The sequence below is a fragment of the Andrena cerasifolii genome, chromosome 1 (assembly GCF_050908995.1).
Source record: "Andrena cerasifolii isolate SP2316 chromosome 1, iyAndCera1_principal, whole genome shotgun sequence".
NCBI lineage: Eukaryota > Metazoa > Arthropoda > Insecta > Hymenoptera > Andrenidae > Andrena > Andrena cerasifolii.
The window spans coordinates 24,343,509-24,362,020 of NC_135118.1; the positions used below are offsets into that span (position 1 = coordinate 24,343,509).

Here is an 18,512-nt window from a genome sequence, read left to right on the forward strand (position 1 = left end):
ACCGTCAAGGACCCAGTTCCTGATCACTTAAGAGTAACTACCGCGGGTTTTTAAACGTGTAAAGGGAAAACTTAACCAAATTTAAAAGCTTTTTTGTTATTTCAGCAAATCTATGTTTTATCTTTAATTTGGTATTAAAAAAGTGCACACATAATTATAATTATTTTATAATTTAACTTTGAAAGTGAAAAATGCAAAGGGAGCAGTTTCTGATCACCTTCGCACGTTTCACTATGAGCTATCAAATTTTGCGTATAAATTTCGTATTAAATTTATAATAAGCTTATTATTTGGTTTATTTTCCTAAACTGATCAGGAATTGGGTTCTGATCAGAAACTGGGTCCTTGACGGTACCTATTCAAAAGAAGGAGTTCATTTTACAAAACAAGGAAGAAAGGAACCACCACTACTCCAGCAAGAACATAACACGTTATTACCGCGCAATCAACCACCTCATGCGCGAGTACTTCAATTTAAACTACTTTACGAAGTCGCTGACGCCGCAGTGGCAACCTTTTGCGCAGTTACCCGAGCCATCGCCGTTAATCGCGGGGTAATGAAGTTGTAAGTGGATTAATCGGCCGTCGAGCGCGGAAAAAACGCACGGTGACGAAGTCGAATCTAACTGGAGCGAATAACCTCGTTGCAGCGGCTGCGACTTCACTCGGGACCGTCCCCTTCGACTTTACTACCCGTCGCACGCCACTAGCAACGAAGTATCTAACTTCGGCGTTTTTGTCCGGCTTTATTACTGGCCCCTCTCTAAACACCGCCAAGCTGGGACGATGGTTTTACACCGAGGACTAATTGAATTTACGTTGGGCGCCGTTTAACGAGTGCTCGTCGCGCTTCTGTTTCGAAACTCGAGATCTTTATGAGTGACGCTTCGTCATTCGCGGCAAGGACTATCAGGTATCTTCTATTCGGCCCGGTACCTCGTCAAAATTCTTGTCCCAGTGGTAAGGTCCCTTTTACCTCAGATGAAGTGGTTGATAAAGTCACTCCAGTCGCGAGCGGCCTGATGATGATCATCGAAAAGCTGTTGCAAGAGTCGCAGGAGCTATCTGATCTTAAATGGTGCGCTCTGTTCGTGAATCTTCGCGTAAAACGGAGTTACGAGAATTAGATTTCTGGGTTGGGTTTGTGCAATCTTATGCGATACCTAGGTGCATTATTATAGGCAGGTATAAAAAGTTTTTAATTGGGAATTCCTTAGATTGTGATACGCGACGTTTGAGAGGGAGTAAGGGGTTACAAGGTAGGGGAATTTTGAGTAGAATGGGAGTACTCACGTGGCATGATGCCTTGCGCAACCAGCTGATTGATGGGTCGCCTCAGCATAAGCTTCACCTTCAACGCTGTAACATAGACAAGAATATCTCCTTTAGAACTCAATCGATGCGTAACCCAAAGCATTGCGAAAACAATCGCATAAGATGCACGAATCTCTGCGTTCAGCGTGCAATTATTATCTAATCATTAACACGTGAAATTCAGTAGATTCTTCATAGTAAACACTCTGCTTTCTTTGTATTAGCTCATGAGGCCTGCAAATCAGAGGGACACGGTCCCAAGATTTCCAAAGCGGGTCTTCGCTGAAAGAGATTCGTTACACTTTCGGAGAAACGAGTGGAACGATTTCCGCGGATGAACTTGGGAAGCGTCGACAGCCGCGTGACCTCACTCGGTGTTCTATAAAAATCGCCACGGGCTGATCAAAGTCGATAGGGTGCGTGGCCTCACCCAGAGAGGACTTTCTTAGCAGACCGAATATTTTCTTTCCGTATGCCGAATAAGCTGTTCCATATGGCGCGTTTCGGTGGGGGTCCAGTGGCATGGGGGAGAGGACGGGAAAGCAGAAAAAAAATTGAGAGGATCGCGGGGACGTAGAGAGGGCGGAAAAAGAAGCGTCGATCTCGTGTTCCATCGTGTCCCTCGTTAATTGGACCACCGCGCGCGCGCGCGCGCGCGCGTCTCGTTTTCTGGTGCTTCCCGCGCGACGGCAATTTTGGGCCCGATAATTAAAGAGCGCCACGCCACACGGGGGCCACATAAATTACGGACGAGCCCGTTTTATCAGCCACCTCGATGCAAGTGAATCCTCGCGGCGATAGGGCCGACCCTGCTCGGCGAGACGCGCAGGGCAAACACCAGGTGTAACGGGATTTGCGTACCGTATTGTCGGCGGAACGTTGTTTCTTCGTCTGCTGCTACCTGTATTTCACGGCAGCTCGACAGGTAGCCCGGAGTTTCTTCTTGCAGCGAGCCGTGTTTGCGCTGGACTGGAAAGTGTCGTGGGAAACGCGACTTGAGGCCCAAGTCCGTGGAATTTATTCGATTTCCTTCAAATCTCTGATCCGAGGGGAATGACCCAATTTTTCTGACGGTGGGTCATCAGATTTCAAATATAACGTGGTCCGAGTTCAAAATTCATGTCTACTATGATGTAAGTAAGATCACAGTTGAAATCCTGATTTTTTCGCGTGATTTTTGCACGAAAAAATCAGGATTTCAAATTTAAATAGCCGTCATTTTGTTCTAAATTAATCTTTCGGAAAATTCTCTCCGTCAATCCGAGGATACATTAATATACTAAGGAAATCTTTTTGGTTGTTTGATTTTAGATACTATTATTTTATTGTAAACGTAAATATTTTTTCACGAAAAAATTACCAAATGTTCTTTAAATGTTGCTCTTTTAGGCGCAAAAAGTTCTGTAAGAATATATGTTTCCGCTTTTTCAAAAAAAAATCGCCAACATTCGCCTCTTCTCGGCCACCTGACTGACTAGGTATAACTCCTTAATGCTGAACTTCGCCTACTCGCACTTGTAATTTTTAATTTTAATTGTAATGGTACAATAAAGTCATTTAATAATAATAATAATAATAATAATAATAATACTAATTTTAATATGCATTTAATATCCAAAATTCCCCAAGCAACACCTATGCCTCACCTCAACTTCCACATCAAATTTGCCGTCTAATCAAAGAGTCCATCGACTCCATCCCTCCCAAAACGTCCTCTAACAGGACGCGATGAAAGACTCAGGATGTAGCGGGCAGGATTTTCACGAATCCAGGTCGAGGTTCGCCGCCGCCCGCGATTCCCTAATTAAGGGCCAGCGGATCGTGATTCGGGAAAGGGAGTTGGGGAGGGGCCCGCGGGGTCCGTTCGCAGATCAAAGGTCGCGGAGGAGCACGAGGAGGACCCCGCTCGGAGCGGGCCGCGGGCCCGGGGGGGCACAAATTAACACACAAAGGGCCACCGGTTATAAATACGCGGAGGACGCGCGGGGCAGATTGCATAAATTGCCGGCGTAAGGGGGAACAAAACCGCGGGGCCGCATTGGCCGCGCAATCTGAATTCAAAGCAGCCGTGTCCAGGAGAAAAATGTCCACCCCTTTCGGTTTATTGGCCGCGACGCGACGCGGCCTCTCGTTGCTGCCCGGGGATCCCTTCGCGGCCAGTTTTTTCACCGATCGAGAGCGAATGTGACTTCGATGTACTTGCTGGAATAATCGACCGTTTACGGCCTCACCGTCGCTTTTTCTTCCTGCCCGCTAGCCGGCGCGGCGATGCGCGAGCAGGGCAAGCGCTAGGAGGAAATACGCTCCACGGACCCATTGCCCACCCTTTCCCCGTCCCATTGTGCCCCGTTTATATGCAATCTGTTGCCGATATTAACTCAGAAGCGGTTTGAGTTCAGAGTAGACAATAGTGAATTGGTAGGTGTTTTCACCGGGGCCTATCTTCCTTGCTTAATCATTGAATTAATCTGTGCATAGGTACACGCAATTAGGTAAAACTTCACCCTTATCAACAGTAAAATGCTATCAGATTAATTGCATTGACTCATTTAAAGCATGCGAAAGTATTTAGAATTGCATATAACACCCGTTTAATGAAAAAAATATATTCGTCGTACGAGTATGCCACAACTTTGCGTACGGGAAGGTAAGAAATATCAGTTTTCGATTTTTGCGACTGCGTTCCACCGTTTCGAAAAATCTGAAAAAATCAGACATCAATGACCATACAAAGACGCCAAAACTGTAAAAATATAAATGTTGTAATTTGAAATTTTTACTTTGAAATCGTGATTTTTAATATTTTTGAATTTTTAAAAATTCGGTTTTGCCACTGAAAATTCTGAAAAAAATCACAGACACGCGTATCGGTGGGCAGATGGCCTCTGATTTTTTGTATAAGTTTCTATTCAGTAGAACAAAAGTAATGGAGCTTAAACTGTAAATTACGTTTTACCCTGTAACTACCCTGGTAGTAGGGGTGGTATCGGGTTGAAACTTGGCAGAAATAGTTTTCTTAGAGGAACCTATCGATTGCCCCAAACAGAGTTCAATTTGGTTGGGGGGCACTTTTCACTATGCTTATCCGGCTACACCCTTTAAATGCTGTTCATCTCGTTGCAAGGTTGCGGAATCTCGATAACGCTCGTTAACCAATCACCAACAACGTCCCCGCTGGTGCGCGCAAATTTGGGTCCGCGGAATGCTGGTAATTACGATGCAACGAACAACGTGCAGCGTGCCCAAGAAAAATTCGCCGACGGATAAAGGCTCGAATCGCGATAATCCCATCGCTTAACGAGCATTCTCGATCGTATCCTCCCTATCGATCCTGCAATCACGCGCGGAACGCGCGTAACTATGCGCGCGATTGCATATTTCTCTTGGTGGCCGAGAAATTCGCGGGGCGCCATTACGCGCGCGCGCGTACCCAGGGCCCCCTGCCACTTTGAAATTCGGCCAAAGATTTGGAATTTATGCTGACACGGGACGAAAATCGCGCGACATCTCGACGAGCTTATAGGTGTCGCGTGTTTCTCGAGCGGTCAATAGTGTTACTTAGTCTAAGAATGTACCTGCTTGCAGAAGGAAGAGAATTAAGGAATTAGGGAGAGAATTATCGTCGGAACAGAGTGTATTAAATTAACAGAGAGTAGAGGGTGGATTTTGGCGGTGATATTTCCGAAAATTTGCTCATTTAATTTTAGTCCGCAGAAATGTATTATAGGAGAAAATAGAGCGCGTTGGAAATTATTGCCGCGTTTGAAGTCTCCCGTTGCTCGAGGCGAGAGTTATTATAAATAATTGACCCGATCGGTTGGAGAGCGACGGAGAAAAAAAGAAGGATGTACACGAAACGAGGAACTGGGACGGAGACCTGAAGGTATCATGGTCCACAGAAGACAAATGGTAACGACCAAAACGGCTACTAGACGCAAGTGCCAAAATACACAGCGCCAAATACTGAGCCAACGTTTCTTGTATCGTTATATGGGCACAGTTGTTTCTAATTCGGTATCGCGTTTCATCTCGGCTCCGTAGGTGTGCGATGAGAAAGCCAGAGGGCTGCATATTTCTGCCCACCTCTCTTAATTAACTTACACGAAACACCCGGAACTCGAATAAGACCGAGGGGACCAAAATTCGTCCGAAAATACAGAGCAAATTGAGATATATCGAGAGCAACCATAGAGCCTTCGAACTCAAGAGGAAATATCGATGTAACATCGGGGGAGAAAATCGGAGATAAAAGAGGACACTGTTTTCTCGAGAAGAGAGACTTTAATGAGTTTTCTAATTACCTATCTTATACAAATCATCCGATACCGAAATATTATGCATACACAAAACACACACAGAGTACAAAGTAACTGAGGATCTTGCAGCAAGAGGGATGCAGCTCCATTTTTGACATTTTTTTTAACGTTTTACCGTTTCTTGTACACTTCAGTGCAAATGAGAGACAGCTCCAGATTTGAAACAATTCACCAAAAATATAAATAAAAACTTATCAACTCAAACAGTCAAAGCAATAATTTTCTAAACAGTTCTTTCTAATTTCCTCGAAGTTGGTGAACATGGAGCTGCACCCCTCATGTTACAAAGTCCCCAATCAGACTCAGATTAATAACCCTAACATCCCATTGGCATACAACCTCTTCACACTGCACCAGAAATGGCCTATCAATGAATCATCATAGAAAGTCACTAAAGATCCTGAAGCTAACCAAAACCAAAGCCATATCAAAAGCACGAAATAATCAGACCTAAGTCTGTGGACATCCATCACCCTGCGTGCCGCGTTGTCGAGCTGCGACAGAAAGATCGATGAAATATCGCGGGAGGTCAGAGGCAGTCAGAAAGCGGAGGATACGAGATGCCACCGAGAAGACGGACGTTAACGAGCGGACGAAACGAAGCGGAGGTGGACATCCTGGGAACGATATCCTGGACGAAACGGCAGGACAGCCATCCTCGGTGTCGCGGTGCACGTGCATACCTGTCTCATGTACCCGGTGGGCCGGCAGCTCCTGACTCGGTGGCTCGTGGCCGCGCGTCAGGGTGGCACGCGGATTCCTGCGATGTTTCGCATTTCTGGGAGACCTCGTGGTTGTTCGCCGCGAGCAAGAATGGCCGGGCAATAGCGTTAGGCGCGAACAGCTGACACCGCTCTTTTTACGGGACTTCCTTGGACGAGAAGCTCCTTTGCGCCAGCATAGGTGGCATCAAGGGAGTAGCAAACGAGGAAAACAGACGTTCCATAATTTTGTCTTGGTTCTTCGGTTTATCTTTGTGACCTACGACCTTGGTATCTATTAATTCAATTTTCTGACACAAATCGGGGTGGAAGAGACTCCCTTCTAACTCGATGGAAGTTTACCCATGAGAAGGATCTTTGTCATAGCAGTAATCGAAGTAATATTTATGTTTGAATGTGCAACGAGATGGCTTGGGCGAACAAAGATCCATCCATCGCGGTTTAATTACTTATTTCGCGCCGCTGTGAGAAGTCTCTCTCTCCACACAGAATTTCACGGCGGGGATGCCGCGAATGCTAAGGGACGTCACCTGGTCGTGTTAATTGCGCGGTTCACGGGGGCTCGAGGCTGCCCCGAGTTACGGGGGGGCTACACTCCATAAGCATTTACGCAACGCATAGAATGCAAATTCGCGCGGTGCATTCCTGCCAAGTGAATCCCCCGGCTGCGTCGATGGCGATCGTTCCGGCGGACGTTGTAAATAAACTCCTGCATGTGTGTTTAGCGCGCGTGTTGGATCATCGGCGTGAGACGCTCGCTCGCTCGGTTATTTCACCTGGGGGTGTAACAATGGGTGGCGAACGAAACGTTTAGAAGAAATCATAAAAATCATAAAACCGCGAAATGGAGTGGTTTGTACAGAGAATAATAGCAGAAGAAAAGACTCCTTGGAAAACTAATGTACCTATCCCAACCCCTTGAGTACTCGAGTTTCAAACATTGCATAGGGTAAAGGACCCAATTACTGTCACCTTAAGCTATTTTACTTAAAATAACAAATAAATAAACTATAGTATATAATCTATAGTATAGATTATAGGTTGAATTACATAATTCTTTTTGTGCATGACTTTACAACGTTTATTTGTTCGTTATTTTAAGTAAGATAGCTTCAGGTGACAGTAATTGGTTAGGTACAGTAATTGGGTCTTTTACCCTAAATCGTGTGCGGAAATCATGCAGCCTCATTTGCTCACCACACTAACTGACCGCCGATAGGCGTTGCCCGCACAGACTACGGTATTCATCGTACTCAGCGTGTTAAATGCGAGTAATTGCTTTCGCAATGAAAGTAATTAACCTTAGGAGGAATGGATACACTGATATCTCCGAAGAATGTTTCTCTGAACCTCTGGTTAGTTATTTTGTATAAAAAAATCTCTGAAGGCCGCGCGCAATACTCTTCAATTCACACGTGGATGCTTCTGTAAACGATTAACATTCCGATGGTACTATTCGTTCGCCATCAACGATAAGCCGCCGCGATTGGCTAGCACCCGCGGTAAACGAACGACAATCGGCGTTTCTGAAATTGAAAACCGCAATTGACTTACGTTCCTGAACGTCTCGGAGGCCTGAAACGACAACGTCCAAATAAGTCGCGGCGGCGGCGAGGGGAACGGGAGAAGATTACAATCATTAAGCGCGTCATTACCAGACGTAAATTAGAGCGGTTAAGAGTAATTACGCGCGAGAGTCGGGGAGAACGCTGACACAGCTGTCGATGGGAGTCGAACCTTCTGCCAGGGGGAATTAATTCGACCTGCCGCTCGATATCGTTCGCCGGCGTTTTCCTTTGCGGTATCGCGCGTCCGTTGAAATTAGGATCACCGAAATCGATCCAACAGAATACAATGCTACCTCGGCGACGGGTGACCCATCGAGGATTCGTTAAGTCGAAAGTGGAGGAAGCTTCGTGGCCCGAGGGCGGACGGCTCACGAAGTTGTTCGTTTTACGACTCTTCCGTCCCCCGTCACGGTCCTTACACGCTTGTTTTACGACGGGGACATAGCGGCGAAATAAATCAAACCGGCCCGGAATCCTAAGCGCGGCGTTAAAGTGTTAAGGAGTTCCGGAAGAGGCTGGATTTCGTTGGCGATCCCATAAATATCGCGGCCCGCGAGATGGTCGCTCTTACGCCGAGTTCGCTCCCGTTTTGACCCCAATTTTCAATCACCGACGATTAATCTTACAAATCGGTTCACGATGGTTTTCGCGGGAACCGTGAAAAAGCAGCTCCACCAGCGACAGTTTTACGGGTCACCGCGGCGGAATGCCGTGACCGAAACGGAACGCCGAGAACGCGTCCGTTCGGCTCGGTGACTCTTTCCAGCGGATTCTTAAACTGTCGCGAAGGTGTATTTCACGCACGGAAAAGATCGCGCCCGAGATTTAGCGCCCTGGTAATTTGTATCCAGGGTGAGTGGTGGGTCTCCAGACATTCCTCCAAGCACGTTTCGTTTCGTAGCTGGCTACTTGATGGGGGTTCTGCGGAACCTACTTCTTCAGCAGCGATGGTTGCTGCGTTGGTGGCATCGATAACCGTGTTTCTATAGAAATCAGCATCTGGTGACGGGATATGTAAATCCTCCTTTGTTTACGGTTTTAAAATGAGGTAACAGGCGTGGTAAACGTTTTATTTGCGTAATTTCAAAAGTGATTGCTGCTTGCAGTGATTTACGATGCGCCTGCAGTTTTGCGTCTCAACTGATGTTAGCTAAGACTTCGTGTCTTGAAGAAATATATTTAAGATGGAGTTTCATTAATTTCGGTATAGTCTTAGCTAATTACAAAACACTTCGGTACTTTGTATGTTTTGTCATTGTTCGAGATAATTATATTCATCTATAAACTCAGCTGACAGGCGAGAAAGAATGATAAGAACGCAGTGTCATGAAATTTCGGTTGCCGAACCACAGACCGGACGCCCGAAACTTTCAATTCTCTGCTTCTTAATATCCCTTGAATCAAATACCTATAACTAAATCTAGGTATTAATTACAATTCGGTTGTAATTTCGAGCCGATAATTAAACTCGGAACACAAGTGTGGAGCATGGACGGATTAAAGTGTCTTCTTTGCGGGACGAATGATCGAAAGAGGCCACGCGTTTCCTGGACAGCGTGACGGAAATCGAGCAGCCGCGTGGAACAGAAAAGAGGAGCACGCGAGCCGGCACTAGACACACTTAAGTCGGCCAGAATCGCGGGGGTGATCCAATAATACGGCAGCTTTGGGTATAAATAAAGCCTCTAGGCCCCGGTGATCACGGGAGAAGTCTTGTCCCTTCCCTCGTCATAGTTTCTTCTATTTACCGCCTTCCGTCGTTTCACGCTTCGCGGTCCTTCCTTCTCCGCTTCTAGTTATTCACGCGTTTCGGCGGCTGCTGGTCGGGAAATAAACCGTCCTCATTCGAGGACGCGTCTTCGGAAAGAACAGCGTCTTCCCAATTTCTCAATTTCTCCTGATTCCACCAGTTGCTGGATCCCGAACTCTCGCGACCAAATTGAAGTTCGCGATAGAAATTGAAGTATCCACGAGACGTGTCAGCTTCGGTATCCACTTTCCTCTAATATGAGACGCGACCTTTTCCAAAATAGAAGCGGTGCCGTCGTTTCGCCGCTTTCGAAAAAAGCTCACGGGAAACAGCCGCAGAAAGAGCGTGCCAAAGAACGTCGTTACCTTAACTAGGAATCCAATTTATCATCGCGGGACAGTAGGGACGCGCATTGTCTCGCGATGGGACGTCTTCGTAACATATTTTCCGTCGAACTGTTTTCGAGCCGTAAATAAGTCAGGCAGAACAATCCGGGCGCGTCTCTAAATACGACTTCGGTGAAATGAAAGAGAGAACACCGGTGGGAAAGGTCGTTTTTCAACCGAGTATTCTGTTGGTCCAAGAGATAAATCCATGGAACTGCGTTCCTCCTCGAGGGCCGTCCGTCAGAATCAGCCATAACTCGATGCGGCTTGGGGAATGAAAATAATTCGCGAGAAGAATTCACGAAACGTTCGTAATTTCGTGACTTATGGTCGCGGCGTGTCACGGGGATATAACCAAACGTTTTTTTTATGTAACGAATCGCCTGTTTTCTTACACAACGCACAGTGGGGAAATTTCGCGATTTTATGGCCAAAACCACAAAAATAAATTTTTCAATTCGACAAAATAAATGCAAATGTCAATTGAAGAATTAATATGAGTATCAAATGCCACCAATTTTACTGTTAAATGTTTTAATACAAAGCTCGTGCAGACTCTCAAATATTTATGTTCATGTGAGGTTACAATGATCGCAAAGAATTAATCTAGATTTTCGAGTTACTTCAAACATCTATATTGTATTATCCAAAGTTCCGAAAATAATTTGACAGAATGGATTCAATTCCTGATGGTACGTAACATATCTTTTTGTCTTCAAAATAATTATGTTTCGATTTTTAATACGTAATTTAATACGAATTAATTTTCAATACATAAAATAGTTATCAATCCCATAATATCCTGCAATGATTTTCATTCCTATTTTACGTTGGACTATTTTGATTCTATAAATGCAATCTAACAAAGAAAAAAGTGTATAAATGTAAATAATAAAAAAATCTTTATCGTTCGTAATTTTTGTAAGCGCTGTTTTTCGGATAATTTAGTTTCCCATATATTAGAACGATAAAGTGCCGAATTTTATATATTAAAAATAAGTTTTGAGGTTTTGACCACGAAAATGGATATAGTTACAGATACAGGGGCGCCGAGTAGAATAAACTATAATAAAACGGGCACTGCAGAGGGTTAATTAAATTTCAGAAATTTGAGGGTTGTGTAAAATTGAGTATTTAATTTCTTTGAAAACATATAAATTAATTTGAAGTAATTGAATTTTATACATGTATTTAAGGTTAATTATATTTCATAAATTTGAGGGTTGTGTACATTTATTTAGTATTTAATTTCAGGGAAAATATTTAAATTAATTTGGAGTAACTGTTCTGTAGGACGCAAAGTAGGTACATTTATCCACATTGACTGTCGATTATTGTACGGTCTCCATCATTTAGCTTCATAATTGTATTTTCCTAATTACTTTGCATATGCTGCTAGAACTGTCAATAAATTTGACAGCGTGAAATTATGAATAAATTCCCAGGAGACTCCTAAACTTCAATTCTATGAGCGAACCATTGCTCACGTTCAACCACGACAGAAGCAATTGATCGATAAAGGCAACGCGCAGCCTTTAATATGGATATTTACCTTAATCGACAGATCCTAGGATCCAAAAGAACAGAAAAGGAAAGCGCGACATAAGCTCGGCGCACGTGCACCGTCTTTGAAGAGTCTTGGAAGAGTTACGAGCTCCTGGAACGACGTTCCCGAGGCCCCGAGAAAATTGACTGCCCTCGAAGAAGCTGCTCCTCTCTCCGTTCGTCGTAGACGGAATATGATTTACGCGCCAATGAAAAATGAGAAGAAGAGTCGGCGTTTGTTTAGAAAATAATCCGCCCGTTTCGGGCCCCAATGGAATCCCAGACGCGTGTCGGAGCAGGTGAACGCTTTCAAAGCCATTCAAGCAGCCCCTGTTTTTCTAAGCTGCGATTAATCGCGGCCACCGCCGACGCTGGCAACATGTCTTCCTAATAGACGGTAATCGGTAACGCGGAAAATCAATATTGCTGCGCTGTGCGCTTAAATATCGACGCGTCCTTAGAACAGAGTATTCTTAACAAATCTCATTTAATTCGTGGTAATTTCACACACACACACGTGCAATTGGGAAAGCAAATTAATCGTACAGAGTTTCTTTAATAAGTCAAAGGACTCTGTTACTTTTGCTCCACCAATTTAAAATTCACGAATTCGTGGGTCAATAGCAGGGTTCCACGAATCGCCACTGCTCGTGTTGAAAATCGAAGCTGTTGATGGTTCGACGTTACGAATGAGTTAATTGGCATTCGTGGCGACGCGTGGCGAATTGATAGCTGGTTAGCTGAATCTTTCAGAGACGCATTTCCCGCCTTTGTTCGGGCCTGTTGCGCGCACAGCTGGTCGGGGAACGCGCGCACGCACTTGCGTCAAACATCGAGTGTGAACCCCTATCGCGAGACCGTTGATATGCATTTCGATCCATTGTTTTGCTCGTTTTCCTGCACGATCGGAATATTTTTTAAGAGTATGATACATTGTAAGGAAGACCGGGGCTAGTTGATACAGACGAGTTGTCTCGACACCGTACCTATATATGTAGCTCCATTTGAGCGAGATATGTGCAGATTGTTGTTCAATTCTTTACAACGATCCAGCGTACGTCTGTGTACCTTGACGTTAACAATCGTTTTTTTAAACTGTTTTCGTTTATGTATATGTATAGAGAAAAAGTAAATAGTTTCCATACATCCAAATTGATCGTTCAAATAACATTTTTTTTATTCATTTTGTATCTATTTTCTCAAGTTTCCATTTACTATATATTAAAAAGGAAGGATCAAAGTATATTTTGGCATATTTGTTATTAAGTAATTCATTCAAATGTTGACAATTTGAAAAATGTCGATTTCACAGCTGTTTGAAGGTAAGTGCTAACTTTTTTTCAATAAATTATAACTATGGAAGTAGTAAACGGATGGAGATGAGGTTTACGGCGATTTGTAGAAACGACATTGAAGTTTTAGGAAAAAATTATTTCAGTTTCGGAAACAATTTTTTTTAACCATTTCTGTGCAATTATTTTAAACAAATGCAGTTTTATAACATCGGGCGCGATTTTAAAAATCTAAAAAAGGAGAATACAGTTCTCCCTTGATGGACAAATTTTTCAAAAATATGGACATTTTAAAATTGGCCCTGTAAAAATTGTCGAAAGTTGACGCTGCGTCCGTCGAAAAAAAGTTAGCACTTAACTTCAAACAGCTGTAAAATCGTAATTTTTCAAAATTTTGAAAAATCCTTTGAGGTACGTTTAAATATCACTAAAGACTACAACATATTCAAAATTTCAGCAATCTACGAAAACTTACTCCGAAATCTGTCCGTGTTCGCATGGAATGTCCCTATCACTAACAACTTCCACCCTTCACGACAAAACGATATCACGAAACAAAGGCCCATCCTTCACAATCCACAATAAATAGCATCCCCCAGGACCCGCTTGCATACCCACCCTCTGCACCACTGTGTATCTAATCCCAATGACGCGAGGATTCATGATACTCCGCCCGACTACCTGAACCCCGCGGCACAAGATAACTCCCACCCCTAACGCGATTCTCCGTAACCACGAACCCATGCTCCTCATCAAAAACCAACAAAACCCCTGCCCACATGTCGAAGATCCGCGCAGCCACTTGCAATCTCGGAAAAACACGTTCCCTGGATAAACAATCAGAGGAACAAACTAGTCAGGCTAATCTCCATAATGCAATAAATCATCCTCCGTCAAAGGAAGATCTTATCACGAGACTCGTTCCTTCAAGGGCCACGTGGTGGCTGAATCGAGCTACCCGAGGACAAATAACCGCTATCGCAGGCATTAGCGCTCTACAAATTCTCTGGCCTCCCCTTATCACTGCGGCCTGCGTTCCTGTCATAAGGGAACGAACAAGTGGCAATTAATCTTATTGTTAAGGGCGACTCGGATCGCCCACGTGGAATCGCGGCCCTACTCAGCGGCAGAGGGAGCCGTGATGAGCGTTTATAAGCGACCTCGCGATAGGTGCTCGCGCGCGTATCGCTTTTATACGCGGCTCGCCGCGGCTGTGTGCACCTTTGTGTACATTAAGCGTGGTACGCGAGCTTTAACGCGGCGTTAGCACGCTCCGCCTACCGGCTACGCCTTCTAATCGATGTACGCACTTGTCTTTCGTAACGCTTCTCCTTCTGCTCGGCTGCCGGGCCACCAGCGTGATCTACGCTCTCCCCCGCACCGCGGGAAAGTTGCGCCGTTCCGCCACGCTTTTTTTTCGCGGCGTTCCACCCCTGCCACCCAGCCGTCGCGGAATGGTAAACGGGGAGCGTTTATGCAAACGGAGCTCCAATCACGGGCTTTTATTGTTAAGGGGAGATTCGCTGGCTGGGTCCTTTTTTTGGGCGAGGGAGTTCCTGGAAGTTTGTCTGAAATCTGTGGGTAGCCTGGAGTGGTGGTTTCTCACTGATTTGATGTGCGATTGAAGTGGGGTTGTAGAGGTATGGTGGGGCTCCGTTTATCCGATCTTGTCGGGGGATATGACGGTTCAGATAACTGGATCGCTTGGATAATAGAAGTCCACTGATTCTAGCTTCCTTAAAGGGTTATACCTATATAGTCCGGCGGCCGAAAAGAGGTGTTTGTGAATTTTTTTTGAAAAAGCGGAAGCCTATATTTTTACCAAGGCTTGAATAGGTTTCGAAAATAACTGTTTCAAACTGTTATATAAAAGTTCTGATTGAAAGAGTTATGAAGAACCTTTATTCGGAATAACCGTTGTAAAGAACCTAAATATTAGACTATATAAGTATAAGTTACGGTTCCTATATAGCTCTATAACTTTCATTTTTTAGTTTCTATAACTTTTATTTTTTAGGTTCTATATAAGTTACAAAGCGGTTATAGAACCGATTCTTGTAACGATTGTACAGAATTTTACAGTAAATGAAATCACAACATATTACAGCTGTAGATTACTCTGTGTGACCAAATTGTTTAAAAATTATTACAAATAAGTAAGCAAATATATATTATGTACACATATGTACAAATGTGTACATAATATGTTTGCTTACTTATTTATAATAATTTTTAAACAATTTGGTTACACAGAGTAATCTACAGCTGTAATATGTTATGATTTCATTTACTCATAACTCTTTCAAGAACCGAAATCTTTATAATAACGGTTTCAAGCCCTGATTTTTACAGAACTTTTTGCACTTAAACGAGAAACATTTAAAAAACATTTGGTAACTGTTTCGTACACATTTTTCCACGAAAAAATTACGAAATGTTCTTTAAATGTTGCTCTTTTAAGCGCAAAAAGTTCTGTAAAAATATATGCTTCCGCTTTTTCAAAAAAAAATCACAAACATTCGCCTCTTTTCGGCTGCCTGGCTAGGTACAACCCCTTAATATCTTCGAATGCGCTAGCTATTTTCATAGGTATAAATGTGCCGCCGGATTCGGATAAGAAGAGCTCAATAACATGCTCGGTAAGACAGGCAGATAATATTTACATAGAACAAAATTCGTTTGGACAAATGGAGTTCCACTGTACCTACTAGAAATTTTGATCGCCGCAGTCTACATTTCGATCACCGAAGGGTCAATGAGACGAAAAGGCGGCTAAAGAAAGTAGCAACCGATCGCGAAACGTTTCGACTTCCCCGGCAGAAGAGTTACAAAAGTAGAGAAACGTAACGAAGGGAGCCTGAAAGAAGAAGAGGAGAAAGAAGTCGCCGTGCGGCAGCAGTGGAGTGGAAAGCAACGAGTGGTCTGGCATAAGAGGCTTCGGGGGAGAGGACACCCGCCGATTGATATAACGCTACGATTTGCGTAATGCACGCTCACTCGTAAAGCTCCCGGTGATTTATCCCGGTAAATAAATAGATTTCGGTGTTGTTAACCCCGTTTCAAGAGGCAGGGGGGTTCGAGAGGCCCAGGGCGGCAGGGGACGACGGACACGCGCGCGTTTCCCTCCGCAGCGTGCAGCCACCGCGTGCGCACCGCCTCGATACGTGCGTGCACGCACGCGTGTGGTGCAACGTCCTGTGGGTCGTAGGAGGAGCGGAAAGAAACCGTCGTGGGATTAAAAATACTGGAGAGGAAAGAGAGAACACGCTGCCGGCGTTCGCTCTCGCGTGCTAGAGGAGAGAGCCTCGCGAGTGCGACGCGAGCGAACCCACGCGCCCGGTGAGGCGAAAGAACAGAGATGAAGAAGAGGCGAGAAGGGGCGGGGAGCAAAAAAAAAAAAGTCGACACGGGCGGATCGTGATATTTGAGAATTTCGGGGAGAATTTACGAGCGGCAAACGCCACGGCGATGACTCTTACGGCGCGGATCCTCGAAAACGGTGCCGCGCCACTCTGCCATCGGACCGCGGGACCCCTCTGCCGTTTCACAGCCTTAATTGCCCCGCGGAGGAACAACGGATTAAGACACAGCTTTTTCGAGAGACGCTCGCCGGAGCTGCGAGCTTCGCCCCCGCCGGACCGCGGCCTGACGTTTATGCGTTTGTTTACAAACGATCGGCGGTCATCGGTTGGCTCTGTAGCCGCTGCTTTCGTGGCCTTTATTGCCACCGGCAGGCAGAGAGGTACAATCGTTGTCGAAGTAGGTTAACGTTTTAACTTAAAACGTTCTATTTGGAGGATGCTGTCTTTCCACGGATTCCCCGTGCACCTACTGTTACTACAAACTCTATCTCACGGACCGTGAGCTTTTGTAAATTAAGCCTAACGGAATGTAACAGTACGCGCGCTTCGGATGTATCATAAAATGATCGACGTGGCTCCAGCAATAAAAGCCACTCGCGTGATGGGGCGCATGTTTATGCGCGACGTGCGATCACGATATTTTTCTAATACACGCAGCCCGTGTCTTAACGATTGCTCCCCCGTAGAGCTGGTATATAGGTACACTTCAGCCGAAATAGCAGAGCCCGGGGACACGAGATTTCGATCCGCCGTTGCGTCAGATAATCACGACGTATCGCAATCACCGTTCATTGTTTTCGTGTCGTCTTCTTATTTCGTCGCTCTGACAACGCTGGACCAAGTGTGTTTAATTATTTCAAGGGGTGGGGAGACGATTACTGTTACCTGGTGAGGAGAGTTTGCTTAGGAAGAGTGTGGAAGTTTTTTCCCTATCATATTTTTTCTCTACGCTTTTCTACTCGGGAGAGGAATTTATTTTAAAAAATGGCTGCTTGATCTTCGGTACATATTGCACACTAATAATCAAGAATTCGTATCTGTATTATTACCAAAAACGAAGCGATTCCTCTTTCAGAATCCTTCATGGCCGTAGAATGCTGAATTTGCCACGCCTGAAGTGTCCGAAAGCGATCACGAGTCTGACTCGCCCGATACTCACGCGGAAGATATCGAGGATCGTCTAAACGCGGTGGAATAATCGTCGGTAGTCAGGCCTAACTTCGGTTACCTGTGTTATGGTAATTGCTACACGTGTAAGCTGCTCTCGACGTTGCTCGGTCCGGCTCCCATTGGCATTGTTTCAAAACGGTATTGTCGTTTCGACTATCGCGCCAGTAAATCAACGTTTTTACGCGGCGCGCACCTGCCATTATCCGCCGGGCGCTCCTCACCGGCGAAAGTTGGCCCGAACGCATATTAATCGGCGAGTCACGCGAAACGAATCGACGGAAAGCCGCGTGTGTACCTACACGCTAACGGGACGCGAACAAATGGTGGCGCGCGGAGAGCTCGCCCAGCCGTTTTCGCATCGGCAATTAGCCGATTATAGCTCGCGACCCCTTTCGAACCCGCTTCCGCGTACCGTTTTTCCGTAATCGCCGAATCGTTGAGTTTAATCGGGCCCATTAGCTAGCGGAGGATGAGGCATGCGTCCCATGATAGCAATCGACGCGAGCGTGCGAACACTGTCGCGAGTCGTTTAAGGAACCCGTGGACACGCACGCCATTTTTCGCAGGCATTAACATTTTCAGCGGCGCAAGGTTTTGTGCAAAGTGAACACCGAGGCCTGTTTGGGTTTTAAGTAAATATTCCGGGACAGTGGGTCAACACCTTTGATACTTTCCAGAAAATATCGAAGTGCGTTACGAAAAGTAGCACGTTTCAATTTCCCTACGATAAACATCACATTTGTCTTCGTTGTCACGAAAAATAGCGTGTTTCGTCTTTCGCTGCGAAAACTAGCAGGTCTGACAAGGGAAGATCCCGAACCCGGAAATTCAAAATATTCTGAAACTTTGTGAATATGTTGGGAATTTCCTCCTGATTACAAGCCAGTTTTTGTTCGCTGCCCAAATTCGCTCTAAGGGGGTATATTTGACCCCTGAAAATCCGGATATTTTCCGATTTTGGGTTATAACTCGTGAACTGAAAAATAATTTTTTTACCAAACGGTAGATCTAATTAGAAGAAGTAACTTTTGTCTTGAAACTTGTTTTCGATCTCTTACAGTTTGCGAGTTATAACACAAAATCGGAA

The 18,512-nt window shown here is 44.9% G+C and overlaps 1 protein-coding gene across 5 annotated transcripts in view; it reads right to left on the reverse strand.

The window, feature by feature from the left end:
• Positions 1-18,512, reverse strand: part of LOC143371112 (uncharacterized) — a 381,457-nt gene that overhangs the window by 19,534 nt on the left and 343,411 nt on the right. For all 5 annotated transcript variants that reach the window (XM_076816002.1, XM_076816011.1, XM_076815995.1 and 2 more), the window contains one exon: positions 1,294-1,359. In XM_076816002.1, the coding sequence (XP_076672117.1) occupies positions 1,294-1,359 (66 nt within the window). The remainder of the gene's footprint in view (positions 1-1,293; positions 1,360-18,512) is intronic.